Source organism: Diceros bicornis, chromosome 36 (genome assembly GCF_020826845.1).
Source record: "Diceros bicornis minor isolate mBicDic1 chromosome 36, mDicBic1.mat.cur, whole genome shotgun sequence".
Taxonomy (NCBI): Eukaryota; Metazoa; Chordata; class Mammalia; order Perissodactyla; family Rhinocerotidae; genus Diceros; species Diceros bicornis.
In genome coordinates this window covers 22851037-22866144 of record NC_080775.1, presented here as the reverse complement: position 1 = coordinate 22866144, position 15108 = coordinate 22851037, and the positions used below count along the sequence as shown (strand labels likewise).

Genomic DNA, 15108 nt, shown 5'->3' with positions numbered 1-15108 from the left:
AACAAGGCATGGAGAGAAGCAATCACAGTCAAGGGATCTAAAGCACCAACGGGGGAATTTCATTCTTATTTGGAAACCCTAGTGATGGCAGAGGCCACTCAACACCTACTTGATTTTTTTTCCTTAAAAGAGAACTCCTTTGCTTTAGGAATCAAAACACTGAATCGTTCTCACTAAAATTTTGTTCTGTGGATCTCTCTCAGTCCATTTTCTCACAAATGTTTAGTAACAAAAGTTCCAATTAGGTATCTGTTCCCAAGACTTTCCTCTGAGACCACGTTGAGTCAGGTAGTCTCTGTTCTTAACCTGCCACGTGGGTGTCAATGAAACAGCTGCAGGAAATGCATGATCCTTCAGGCAAAGTGCCCACTCAGTGGGCCTCAGCACCAGACACTGAAAAAAGCCCATTTCCCTTGCAAAGTCACAGGGAAACAAGCATGTGGGCTGCACTGGTGATGCATAGATTATATTCTCTTTTTACTTTTCTTAATGAGTCAGAGGTACATTTATTTATTTATTTATTTATTTATTTATTTATTTATTTATTTATTTATTTATTTATTTTTGTGAGGAAGATCAGCCCTGAGCTAACATCTGTCGCCAATCCTCTTCTTTTTGCTGAGGAAGATTGACCCTGGGCTAACATCCGTGCCCATCTTCCTCTTCCTCTACTCTACATGGAAGGCCGCCACAGCATGGCTTGACGAGTGGTGCGTCAGTGCGCGCCTGGGATCCAAACCCCCGAACCCCAGGCCGACAAAGCGGAGCACGTGCACTTAACTGGCGGGCCACCCTGCCGGGCCCCAGAGGTGCATTTAGATGGCAATGTTGTATACTCTGGTTAGTGCTGTTCCCCACCGGGAGCCTGCCCAGGACCACCAGCAGGGGGCACCCCAGAAAACCCACCAAAGACAGAGCAGGGGTACTTCCCGGGCCAACTTGCCTCCATTACCCTGGCATTCGAACAATCACCACCATGCTGTAAAATGACCTCCCAGGATAGTTGGATGTTTTTTCCAGGCCTGGGCTTGTAAGAAGCTTTAATAAATGCCTGCTTTGGATTTTATCTGCTCATATCATTTTAATTGAATCATCTATTAACAGGAAAACATTTCTCAAATCATCTATGCATCTTCTGTTTGACTTAATCCTCAGCTGTTGGAGATTGCTTTTCTAGAGAAGGCTTCCCTGACCACACTAGCAGAAACAGCAGCAACCGGCCTTCATTCTCCATGTCCCTATCCTGCTTTATTCCTTGTCAGAGCACTTATCACCACTCAACATGTTATACATTCATTCGTTGATTGTTTATCTCATGTGCAGGCACACACGCTAATATAAGCTATATGAGCAAAAGGAATTGTTTCATGTATACCTTATTCCAAACGCCTAGAAAAATAGATGGACAACAAATTTGGGGGGGATAAATATTCAGTGAATCTGTCTGCTTATTCACTGATTCATCTATTTAAAACAGCATGCATGGGGCCGGCCTGGTGGTGCAAGTGGTTAAGTGCGCGCGCTCCACTGCCGCGGCCCGGGGTTCGCCGGTTCGGATCCCAGGCGCGCACCAACGCACTGTTTGGCAAGCCATGCTATGGCGGCATCCCATATAAAGTGGAGGAAGATTGGCATAGATGTTAGCCCAGGGCCAGTCTTCCTCAGCAAAAAGTGGAGGATTGGCAGATGTTAGCTCAGGGTCGATCTTCCTCACAAAAGCAAAACAAAACAAAACAAAAAACCAGCATGGATACAGATTAAGAGCACAGGCTCGGGACACAGACTGGTTGAATCTCAGTTCTTCCACTTAAAACCTGTGTGACCTTGGGCCATCGCATAACCGCTCTGCCTCAGTTGTATCATTACTGTAACAGGAATCATAACAGTATACATCTCACAAAAGTTGTTATGAGTATTAAATGGGATGTTATGTATCAAGTATTAAAAGAGATGTTATATATAAAGCACTGAGAACAATGTCTGAAACATGCATGGCACAGAAGCACGATACCTATAAAATCTCATGTGCTCAATAAATGTTAACAAGCATTGCTCATTTATTCAGCAAATATTTGCTGAATACAATGTGAACAAAACCAAAAAATAGACCCTGCCCTACAGAGTTTATAATATAGTGGGAATGTTGTTAATCCAAGTAACCACACAAATGAATGTAGAGTTAAAATGGCCTTAAATGTTAAGAAGAGATAGGCCAAGGGTATATTTATAGGAGATATTTGATCTGGTCAGAGATGGAAGAGAAAGATTTCTGGAGGACATTAATTAGGTATGTGAGGTGAAGACGGCTATAACAACCTATTTCAAGTTGTTTTGTGTTACATGCTGTTCTGTAACCCTCTACTTTTCCTCCAAGAGTCAGCAAGATAAAAATGAGTAAATAGCCTTGAGTTAGTAGTGATTTTGCATTGAAGGAGAAGAGACTGGTCTCTGCCTAAGGAGAAGCTGTGCTGAGAAAGGATGTCAGCCACGGACACATGAGCAAATAGAAAGGAACAGGGAAATAAAGTCTCCTCCCCTAGAGCTGTGCTGGGAATTAAAAAAAAAAAAAAAGGAAAATATTGGGGTGTATAATTAAGCCATTTTATTTCTACATAAAAGGAAAGTCAGAGACAAGTCCAGAGGCATTTTGAACATCTGGTTTATTTATAACAACAATGTTCAGAGAAAATTTAGAGGAAGAAATAAGTTCATTCAGAATCCCACCTCCATAAAACATAAACATTTTTCCTTTTTCGTTTTTATTTTGTTTGCCCTTTAGTTCTTGGGCTATTATAACTGCAGGCATTTTTAAATGGTTGTACTCATAGGGCACAAATAATCTCCAGTCTTGCTTTTATGTGGTGGTACATAGTCTTCGTAATTATTCATATTAATCGTCCTTCTCTTTTTATAAGGGGGAGAAGTTGAGCCTTAGAACCTCCATGACTGCTGTCCTCAACAAATTAAAGGCTAATGGCTCTTTGTCAGAAAGATAAGTCCATGGAGTGCTCAGCAGTTGCATTCCATCTCCTCGACTAACCCAGCACTTCAGCCAAATGACTATGTAGGTACATTTTAGAGAGGGAGGTTAAGGAGTCTAAAGGAAAAACACACTCCTGTGTGTCTCCTCTACTCTCAATATGCTGCTACAACACTACTTCACTTCTGACACCAAATGTGTGGGTTTTCCACACACCAAGTAATGCTGCAACACCACCTGGGTGTCCTACAATTTAACTCAATTCTGACACTTTCCTACCTGGAGATAGCATCAGATCCACAAGTTAAAGGCTCAGTCCCACAAGACTGGCCCCTCCTTCAGATGCCAATCACAAGCCCAGGTTGTCATTTATGTTTCTGACTGACTGGCTATAAATCAGAGGCTCCCAGATCACCTCTTCATATTACCACACAAAGATGGGGTTCTTTGCACATAAAAAAAGCCAATTATTATAACATCAGCTTTTGGGAAAAGAAAACAGCTTTATTGTGAGATCGATCTGCAAGGAGACAGGAGGCATATGTTCTCAGTTCTGTCTCCCCAATCCAGGGCTTGGGGCAAAATTTATGGGATGAAGGGCAGGGCGAAGGATGAAGTGTGGAGATAGATGATTGGAGGTAAGGAGAAGTGAGGAACTGATGATCTGCACCAGCGTAGTCAAGCTTCATGGCTCTCTGTAGGACGCATGTTCACAAATGGTGGCATTAGCATGATCTGAAGGTGGAGTTTTCAGCCCCTTGACGTCAAAAGGGTCACCTATCAGTCATCTGCACAGGCCTAGCTGATGAGTCGGTGGTCTTAATCAGCCTGAACTGGACAAAGAGGAACTCTCAGATCCTGAAAAACAACTCTTAATTACTCTGTCGACAAGATGGAGTCAGTTGAACTGGTCCTAGTAGGCTCATGGTCACACTCAGGTTCAATTAATTTGCTAGAGCAGCTCACAGAACTCAGGAAAACAGTATACTTACTAGATGGTTCGTTTATTATAAAAAGATAAAACAGCCAGATGGACGAGATGCATAGAGGAAGGTATGGGGAAAGGGTGTGGGCCTTCCATGCCCTCTTTGGCTGCACCACCCTCCCAGCTCCTCCACATGCTCACCAACCCAGAAGCTCTCCAAACTTTTCTTTTTTGGGTATTTTTGGAGGCTTCACTACATAGGCATGATGGACTAAATCATTGGCCTTTGGTAATTGATTCCATCTCCAGCCCCTCTCCCTTCTCTGGAAGTGGGGGCTGGGACTGAAAGTTCCAACCCTCTAATCCTGATTGGTTCCCCTGGCAACCAGCCCACATCCTCAGGGCTTTCCTGGAGTCCCTCATTAACATAAATTTGGGTGTGGTTGAAAGGAGCTTGTTATGAATAACAAAAGACACCTTTATCACTCTTACCTCTTGGGAAATTCCAAGAGTTTTAGGAAGACTGTGCCAGAAACTGGGTGAAGACTAAAATATATATTTCTTATTATAAATCACAATATTGCAGGGAGTCAGAGGGCAGACTATGGCCAAGGAAGAGGGAAGGCATGACAAGCCAAGCCCATGAGTTTGGACACATTCATCTCATTAGCTTATTAGCTGAGATAAGCAATCTGAGAAGACAATGAAAACAAAAAGCAAAGCTACAAATTTTCAAGCTATGGAGTCTGAAGAATTATTAAAAGTGATTAAAATATAATAATAAATAAGACAGTGTTGACGTCAAGATAGGGAGGGGTACAGTTAAAATTCATTAAGACACAATAAGAAACTCTAGTCTAGGCTTGTTGCAGGTAAAAGGGACTTTGCCAATGAATTATTCAAGGAGAAATGAGCTGAATGAGGGAATCCTCTCTTGGCTTGGCAATAGCTCAGACTTAGTTTGAACTTTCTCCTCAGGTAATAGTATAACAAAAAGTAAGAAAGAAACATGTTGATTTGTTACTTGAGTACTTTGTATGTGGTACAAACCATCTTGGCATTAGTCCTCCTTTTATAGACTGAATCTTTCATAGTAACCAAGGAAAAAGAACATTAGGAATGTAATCTTTCATTTTAAAATTAATTAATTACAAACAGGTTCAGGAAAAGTTTGTGGAATCCATGTGAATCCTTGTTTCTACTATTCTAAGCAAAAATTTTAAACCATATGAATTAAACAGTTTTGAGCACCTTTTAAGTGTTAAATGCAATGGCTACTCCACTTATACAAAGATAAATAAGGCCCTTTCCTCGACACAATCATAATCGAGTGGGACAGAGAAGAATAACGCAACCTGGCATGCCACAACCAGGGCAAGGTACTTTCCCCAGGCACAACACATCTCTAACCTTTGTTCATGCTGTTTCTAGAAGTTACTCCCTTTTCCTCTCCACCCTATGTGGGGGATCTGGATGGTGGAGAATTGGCCACCCTCAAATGTGTCTCTTTGGCTTGATTATTTTTAAGCACAAAAGACTGAACGAAACATCTGACATTCCCCCAAACTGCTTAAAAGAATTTAAGATAGAAGGGCCTATCAGGAAGGAGATATCACCATGGATAATTCCAGGTGTGGTAGACAGGAAGGCATTTAGCAAGGGCCATTTTATCAAAAAATCTCTTTTGGGTCCCATCGTCTGTAAATGGCCCAGAAAATACTTATTTATCAAACGTTTGCTTTTCCATCTCCTTGTAAATCGCCTCCTCCCCTCTGAAGTCTCAAACCACTACCTCCAACATCCTCCTTTGTCTTTAGCTGAGGATGGTATTTAAGGTGGTGGCTTCGGCCATTTGGAGAGTTACTTGGGTTTTCCTGGGTTTCTCCCATATATATGTGTTATTAACCTTTGTTTGACTTTCTCCTGTTATTATTCTCACGTCAATTTAATTCTTAGACCAGCCAGAAGGACTTAAAGCATAGAGGAATAGTTCTTCCTCCCCTATGCAGACTATACTCAGGCTTCCAGCCCTGGCTCTACATCAACTTTTACATGAAATCTTCACTGAGTATTCCTTTTTCAATGATCTCCTCTTTCTTTCTTGGAATATTGTTTACTTCAGAGCTCCTACATTATTTGGAATTCACTATGCAAAAGAGCACTTTGTTATAGACTCTTTTTGAAAGAACCTGTGTCTTTTTACACATACTAGTTTTGTCTTCTCAATTAATGTATATGTTTTACACGTACTAGTTTTGTCTTCTCAATTAATGTATACGTTTCCAGAAGACCAGACCTTTCCTCTGTAGTCTTGTAACCAAGCAAAAAGGGGCCCATTCTGCCCGCTGCAATCCAGCATCAATCAATTGCAAACAAGTCTGTTGTTGAGAAAGGAAAATTTATACGATTGGCTAGCACAATCAGAACATGGTGGACTAGTGTCCTGAAGAACCATCTTAAAGTCATACAGAATCTTGAGGCAGTTATATAGGGGAAATGGGCAGGGAGGAAGGGGGTTTAGGGATGTTGATCAACCAGTGTGACAAACTTCAAGGAGTCTCATTATCTCTTTCTTCTGTCATTTGTGATGGATACCAACACAGAGTTTTTCTTTCTGGAGGTCATCATCTTCCTGGGGAACTCAGAGAACAAAGTTATCCCTATCACAGCTGGGAGATATACGTAAGCAAGAGTCGTAGAACTAGCAGATCATGTATTTTGCAAAAGTGAGAGGTACTTAATCATATAGGCTACGTGCAGGCTAGAGTGTATTCTCAAAGGCTAGTGAGTCAGGATTACAATTGCAATATTGCCTCCTTTCCCTAAGATGGCTTTCCTCATGCTAACTTAAGATCTAGCTGTTACAGTCTGTCCTGTACTTAACTTAACGCTAAACACTCATTGTGTGATGGGGTCTGCCATTCTCATTGGGTTGCCTTTGCTTCTAAAATCCTAATTGTTAAGTTCTTTCGTAGATCTCCCATGGTTATTTATTTCACAATTGTAATTCATTTTGTCACATCTAGATTCAATGAGTTGGTGTCTTAAATGTCTCGCCCAGATGTGATATTTCAAATCAAATAGTGTCATTACATAAGACCTAATACATTCTATTAGGAATGTTACTGGCAGCAGTCGGATCTGTGCGGTGGGGTCTCAGGTTCTTGGTCCACAGACACAAAAGAATTTGAACGCGGACACACAGCAGAAGTTTTGAAAGAGGAGGATTTATTAGCAAAGCGAAAGTACACCCCCAAGGGGAGGGGCGGGCAGGCTTGAGGGAGCAACTACCTCGAAGTTGTGGTGATCGGTGGCTAAGGAAAGCCAGGTGAGGGTCTTGGAACTTGTGCCAATCAGGGCATTGTCTCCACCCCCACGTGGGGAGAGGGAGATTTTTTCCTTACATAGGCATCTCTGGAACTGTCATGGAGGTGATCCCCTGTAGGGGGTGTCAAAACCACAATGTTATTGAGGGTATAATTAGGCTTGGGGCTACTTTAGGTCAGGATTGGGGGGAGTGCTGCACTTCTGAAGAGCTGCTGCCCAGCAATTAGGACGCTGCACCTGGTGGAGTGACCTTACTCTCAGCTCATGTCTAGCTTCCTGCCTATCTCAGGAACATGGGGCTTTTACTTTGTCTTTACATTAATATAATAAATATTAAGTGTCTATACTTATGTGCCAGGCATGTTTTGTTGTGAAATAAAAAGGTGCATTTGGTTATAAGAAGTGAGAGAGTCACAATTAGAACTCGTTTCACTATTTTCTTTACTTTTATTAAGCTTTGTGCTTTAAAGCACTTGTGGTTGCGAGTTTGCAGAGAATTCTGAGACTGGGTTTTCTCATGTTGGCCAGTCCCTGGGTTAGATTCCTATCCCACTTTTCTCCTCAGGTCCTCTGCAGCTCTGGTTGGGTTTCCAGTATTCCATCTCCTAGAGACTCATTCGTGTGATCCTAAAAAAAATCACTCCATTCAAGTGAACTTCCTCTGAGCTTCATTTTCTCATATGAAAAAAGAAGATAGTATCATTGCACAAGGTTGAGTTAATAATACATATGAGAGAAGCATTTTCTGGACCTTAAGGACTTGTGCAGATATCAGACATCATCATCATCATCATCATTGTTATTATCTCCATCACTATCTTATAATTTGCAAAGTTGTTGAAGAAGGATGATAGGATAGAGAGAACACTGGTAGACGTTACTAGTGTTCACCAATATCAGTTCCCTTCTACTTCCTGAGCACTTGGAAGAAGATGTTTCAGCTCCTTTTGCAGTTGGTGGAGTCAAGTGACTCTGATCAATGGAGCGGGTGGAAGGGGCCAATGTATTTAATTCCCAATTTCTCCTTCCTTCTGTTGGTAAAGTAACTCAAGAGGCTTTGTGTTCCAGATGCTGTTGTCACAAGAAGACGAAGCTTCTATCAGCTGGATCCCTAACTAGTTGTGTGGAGCAGAGTGTGAATGAGAAATTAACTTTTGTTGCATTGAGTCACTGAGATTTGGGATTGTTTGTTACTGCAGCATAACATAGCTTAACATGACTATTACATTGTGATGGACCAAAGAATAAAGAAATCCTGGGTCTAGCTAGGGCCTAACTAACTAGATGCCCTTGAGTAAGTGGACTAAAGTGTACCATCTCTAAGGTCCTTTCAGCTCTGAAAACTCTGACATTACAATAAAACAAAGCAATCCCATGCAAGTGATAAAAAACTGTTACCTTTTGCTTAAGGCATAAAATAAAATTTCCTCTATATCAAACCGCCTCAGAGATTGAATCAAGCTAGAAGAACTTTGAGAATGGAGACAATATATTCTTTAATTGTTTTATACATACACCTGCCTTTTATTTATTTATTTATTTTTGTGAGGGAGATCAGCCCTGAGCTAACATCCATGCTAATCCTCCTCTTTTTTTGCTGAGGAAGACTGGCTCTGAGCTAACATCTATTGCCAATCCTCCTCCTTTTTTTTCCCCAAAGCCCCAGTAGATAGTTGTATGTCATAGTTGCACATCATTCTAGTTGCTGTATGTGGGACGCGGCCTCAGCATGGCCGGAGAAGTGGTGGGTTGGTGCGCGCCCGGGATCCAAACCCAGGCCGCCAGTAGCGGAGTGCGCACACTTAACTGCTAAGCCACGGGGCCGGCCCTACACCTGCCTTTTAAAGAGAGTGTGTTAAACATAGTTGCATTAAACATGATCGACGACTCACGATCATTATTATGAACCTTAGTTATTTTACAGTGATGTCCTCAGGGCCAGTGATGAGTATAGGTCTATTTGCTCTTCACAATGGTCTAAACCTCCTACGTTATTTGAAATTTTGTTGTGGATTTTTATAGTCTTTCAATGCCCTTGTGCCAGCTATTACTTTTCATTGCTGCCAATATACATCCCCAGTTTTACTGGCTATAGAGATAGAAAGCAGATCTCAAACTCTGCTGGAATAGTACATAAGGGTTAGGACATATGGGGTCCGAGTAGGATGTTAAGAAGCTTTCCTAGGAGTAAAGCAAATAGGGTTTAGGCACGAACTTTGTAGCCTCTATGGGCATGCACATCTTTTTGCTTAATTTCTTGTTCTCACAAATATTGCACAAGGTGAATCTCCCTGATAACCAGTCTCTGGTTAGACAGTGTGTGAACGTATTTGATTCTCTATAGCAACCCCAGCAACAGAGATTTATAATTAAGTTGCTCATATGTGCCTGACAGCTTTAGAGATACTTCTTAGGCCATTGCCAAAACTAACATTATGGGAGGAACTGAAATAATTTGTTCCTCACGACAGTTTAGTGAGGCAATATAGCATCATGACTAAGTGCATAGGCTCTGGAGCAAGACTATCTGTGTTCAGAGCCCAGTATCACACCTTGCAAGCTATGTGAACGTGGTAAATCAACCTCTTGGTGTCTACATTTTCTCATTTTTAAATTGTGGGTAATCAGCTAAATGAGGAATATGTTAAGTGCTTAGAACAGTTCCTAGCACATGGTAAGCATTCAGCAAATTTTAGACTTGTAATTATTATTTTTCTCAGTCCTTTTAATATGTTTACTGGATTAGTCAGTGTTCTCCAGAGAAACAGAACCAATAAAATATACAAATATATACATATATATCTATCTTTCTATATATCTCTCTATATAGAAAGACTTATTATGATGGATTGGCTCATGTGATTATGGAGTTTCAGAAGTCCCACAATCTGCTATCAGCAAGCTTTTGGCCCAGGAAAGCCAGTGGCATAGTTCCGTTCCAAACCCAGGGGCCTGAGAACCAGCAGCAAATGGTGTAGGTCCCAGTTCAAGTCCAAAGAGACTTTGATGTTTGATGTAAGAGAATTGATGTTTGAGGACAAAAGAAGATGGATGTCCCAGCTCAAACAGAGAGCAAATTAGCCCTTCCTCTCCACCTTTTGGTTCTGTACAGGCCCTCAACTGGATCAGAAGATGCCCACCCACATTGGTGAGCAAGATCTTATTTACTCAGTCTATCCATTCAAATGCTACTCTCTTCTGGGAGCACTCTCACAGACACACCCAGAAATAATGTTTTAGCAGCTATCTGGGCATCCCTTAGCCCAGTGAAGTTGACATACAAAATTAACCATCACATATACTATTATTGATAATAAGATAATAAGAACTGCAAGAGTATAATGGTAGGCTCTAGTCAACTTACTCATTTTTCATTGGTCACTGTGTTAGTGTTCTCCAAAGAAGTGGAACCAATAGGATGGCTTTAGATAGACTGATTGATTGATTTTGAGCAATCGACTCACATGATTATGCAGGATGGTGTTGGGAACCAGGGCAGGCCTCCCTAAAATATCCCACAATGGCGTATTGATTATTCTGAATTAAAGTTACTTGAGAAGCAAAAAGGACATTCTGACCCTCCTGTCTCTGTTCCCCCTGAAAGCAAGAAATAAATCTCCCATGCTCTCCCTGCATCCTTATCACCAGAGCTAGGGAATTCTAGGCCAAGAAGCCTGCATAAACAAACCTTGCTAATTTACTATCTTAAACCTAAGCTCTGTTTAAATTCCTCACTAATTACATACACTGAACCTCAGTTTCTTTGTCCTGTCATTCCTCACAAATTTATGTTTCTTTGTGTAAAATATATATGTGTACTGCCTGCTTTGTTCACTCTTCTGGCATCGTTTTCATGATTCTTCCGTGTGTATATAGTTAAATTGGGTTTTTCTCCTGTTAATCTGGTCTTGTGTTAATTTTATTATTAGTCCAGCCATAAGAACACAGAGGGATAGAAAGGGGATTTTCCCTGCCCTGACAATGGCAAGTCTAAAATCTGCAGGGTGGGTGGGCAGGCTGAAGACCTCGGGGAGAGCTGATGCTGCAGTTCTAAGCTGTAGAATTCCCTCTCACTCAGGTGAGGACAGTCTTTAATTCCTGATTGGCACCTCGGTCATAGCATAACCAACGAATTACAGCATTCAACCAATTGGATGAGGCCCACTCACATTATGGAGGATAATCTAATTTACTCAAAGTCCACCAATTTAAATGTTAATCTGATCCAAAAACACCCCCACAGAAACATCCAAAATAATGTTTGCCTACATATCTGGGCACTGTGGCCCAGCCAAGATGACACAATAAAATTAACCATCACAGTCACATGTAACTTTTCCTAACTGGGCCAGTCTCTTCAACTGGTGGCTTGAAACTAGATCCAGAATATTCTGATGGGAAATTCTCACTTGCAGTCCTTCCTCTCTCCTTACTTATACATTGATGATGGGGGTGTCCTTCTTCATAAAGAATGTGGCAGCAGAGCATTGAGGTCTAGACTGAAATGAAGCCATCAAGCATGGGCAAACTGGATTAATCTCTCAGCCTCCCCTTGAGAAAGCAGCCAACAGGACTTTGTCTAGTTCTCTAGTGCCAACTACTGAGGTGCACAACTCTTTAGGAATAGCTCTTCTAAAGAACTTATTCAGAGTTGCTCAGTCATTGATTCACTTGACAAACACTTATTGAACATCCACCATGTGGATGGCATGGGTTGGGCTGAAGATACAAGGATGAATAAGACAGACACAGAGCTGATGGATGGCAATTAGACTTTGGGTGGTGAACATGACATAGTCTACAGAAAAACTGAAATATAACGATGTACATCTGAAATTTATATAATGTGATAAACCAATGTTATCTCAATAAAAAATTAATTTAAATAAAAAGACACAGATTTTAGACATCGAAATCAGTTATATTAAGGAAGTTTTTATTATTTTTGTTGGCTTCCCAGAAAACTGACCTAATTGGGTCATAAGCAAGTTTTAGGTTTCTTTGGGTAGATGCTGTATCCTTTAAAGAAGTTTGATGAAGGTAAATGTTAGCTATCTCCCCACAACCTTGCTCTTAGCTTATAATGAAAGCAAGTCTCAGACATTTGTTTTAAAAACACTCACTAGCAAGCAGGCTCCTAATAGCGTATGCGACCTGTTTGGTGAGATCCATGAAGTCCCACTTTTCCGTCCTTTCAGGCATTCTGAATACCACCAGGGGTGAATGGTTCCTTTGAAGCAGCTGTGATAACATTCCAGAAGGGAGATCCTAAGCCCTTTTAATAGGCATCAGGCAGCTATAAAGCAAAGGCTGGACAGAGGACTGTTAGGAGTTCAAGCTCCAAGCCCCATCCCTCAGGGTTTAAGTCACAGCCTTCGTGAGATTCTTGCATATTGTTCTGCAAGAGTGGGAGGATATCTGACTATTTTAGCTGAACTATATATCTTGAATATCTTTAAATTTACCAATTTCTGCCCGCTTCTACAACTACTGTGCTAGTCAACAGCCCACTACCTTCACCAATACAAACCCACTGCTGACATTCAGTGTTTTAACTGGCACAGCGTGTCTTGTTGATCTAGAACCGTTAACAGCAGAGCTTGCAGTAGTCCCTTCTGTAGTGTGGGCCTCTTGATTTTAGAAACAGTGGGTGGACCATCCCTGGATGTGGACTCCTGATCAGCCCCTTGGTTATATGCTCGGTTACAGCATAACCCATGTAGCATCACATACTATCTCTTAGTGCACACTGAAGTATTTCAAAGTAAACACACATCATAACAATAACAAACCTGGGTGTACGCTACTGTATTCTCCTTTGTCTGACATTCCCCTGTAGTTCTCAAATTGCTAAATTAGAATTTTTTTGTACCACATTTCCAAGATAGAGTTTGAAGCTGAAGGACAATGAAGGGTGCCTAATATTGGAGTTACAGAACGTGAAAGAGAGAGTCAAGCTGACTGTCCAGGCAAAGCCTGACTTGGTGGTTCATCGTGGGGAACATCTCGGCTCTGACTCTAGTCCTCATGGAGGCAGGTCTAAATGCTGTACTTTATCAGTTCAAGTAGGCCAGGCTACAGGGGAATATTCGCACTCACAAAAATCACACGTTTTCTGTCTAGATCAAGTCTTTCCTGTGAATCTATGTACCTGAGAATCTGAACTAGTTACTGGCAAGCTGCCTTGTGATACTGGAAAAAGAACAGAGAGAGGTAAATAGTCCTATGTGAGTACTTTGTCCAAGTTATGGAAAAGCCTGATGAATGTTCTGCTTTTCATGAGAGTAGATACCTCTATGGTCTGATGAAATGGAGTCCCCTGAAAGGTCTCTGATAAATTCTTATTATCTACCTTATTTCATGGATTCTAAGATTCACATTTTAAATCTCTTTGGATGAGATCTTAGATTGCATGAAATATGGTAACTGCCCTTTGATTCCTCTCCACTTAGACTTCACCTTTCCGGAACCACCTCACTATATTGCAATGTCTGTGTTACGGATTTCCTAGGTTATGTTCCAGGCATGAAGATCCACTCTGGTCACTTGCCCAGACCTGGAGATTCCCCAGCTTTCCCTATACCACGGGTTTACAGTCTCCTCTCAGATGGACCCACTTCTGCAGCTGGCTAAGCTCCACCACTTTCTTCCATCTTGACTGATCTCTCTTTTAAAGATTGATGATCTAAATTTAGCTCCAAATAGAGGAAAACCTCTACTACAGCATCCAAGCATATTTGGCAGTAAGATCCAAATTCCATATCAAGATTGCTTCTGCCCAAACTCCCTATCATGCTTTTCATCTTGGTCTTCAGCTTTAGCCAGGGGACAAACACTTATTGATGGATTTTTACAAGAGTGGGTATGTTATCTCATTGCAGCAAAAATTAAGACGTGAAAATGATCCAGTCTCAGGAGCTTTTCCATAAAGGATTTACTAGCATAATATTGTCCTGGCTAAGGGCCTTGCTATTTCCTTTCCTAACCCTTTATTTAAGAACTTTGATTTTGGATGAAGCATGACATAAAACAAGTTTACATAACAGAGCCTGCACCACATAATCATAGATTACAGCTGGTGATAAAAGAAAAATAAGCACTTTACATACAATGACTCTCGAAAAAGAATTTAAATTACAAACCTACGCTGAAACCTCTTAGTTTTTATTAGACTATAGAACTGATGATATCCAACTGGAATATACAAATTACTGTGTTCAGAGTCAGCACTTGACTCTTAATCAAATCCTTGTGCTATTTAATCTGAGATGTTATCACTTTTAATAATTGGTAGGTGATATTTCCATATAAATATGCATTATCTTTTTACATGTTTCAGAGAAGCATTTGAAATCTTAAAATTGTGCCTTAAGTTCTATTAATTTAACAAGTAAAAATTATTTTAGTTTATGAAATATTCAACTTTGAAAAAGTGGAAAACTTTACACAGCGTATTCCTTAGTTGTGGTCTAGAAGGAAAGAACACACTCCGCGAAGGCCTGGTGAGTATTTGTATTTACAGAATGCTTCATGTGCTGCATGTTTTTCTTGATTTATAGAAAACTCCCAACAACCCTGAGAAAGGTTCATTATCCACTTTTTACTAGTTAGAAAAGAGAGGCTCAGAGATGTTAAACAAGTTGCCCAATGTACTGAAGCAAGTAAGTTTCAGAGCCAGTTATTTTTTTTTTAATGTTTACCCCAGAGCTCAGGAGCTTTCCACCAAAAACCATCAACGAATTCAACATGTGATACGAAAAGCCTGGATTTCGTATGACAAATGCTTTAACAGTCAACCCCAGTTATTATAGTTGAGAATGTGATCTGAAATGAACAATTTTATAAGGCAGGACACCTGAGAGATAAACACAGGCAA

At 40.8% G+C, this 15108-nt stretch overlaps 1 protein-coding gene across 1 annotated transcript in view; it reads left to right on the top strand.

Annotated features, from left to right (window-relative positions):
* Positions 1-14860: 14860 nt before the first annotated feature.
* C36H10orf67 (chromosome 36 C10orf67 homolog) overlaps positions 14861-15108 on the top strand; it is a 163030-nt gene continuing 162782 nt past the window's right edge. Inside the window, 1 exon segment of the mRNA XM_058532821.1 lies at positions 14861-14893. Within this exon segment, the coding sequence (XP_058388804.1) occupies positions 14861-14893 (33 nt within the window).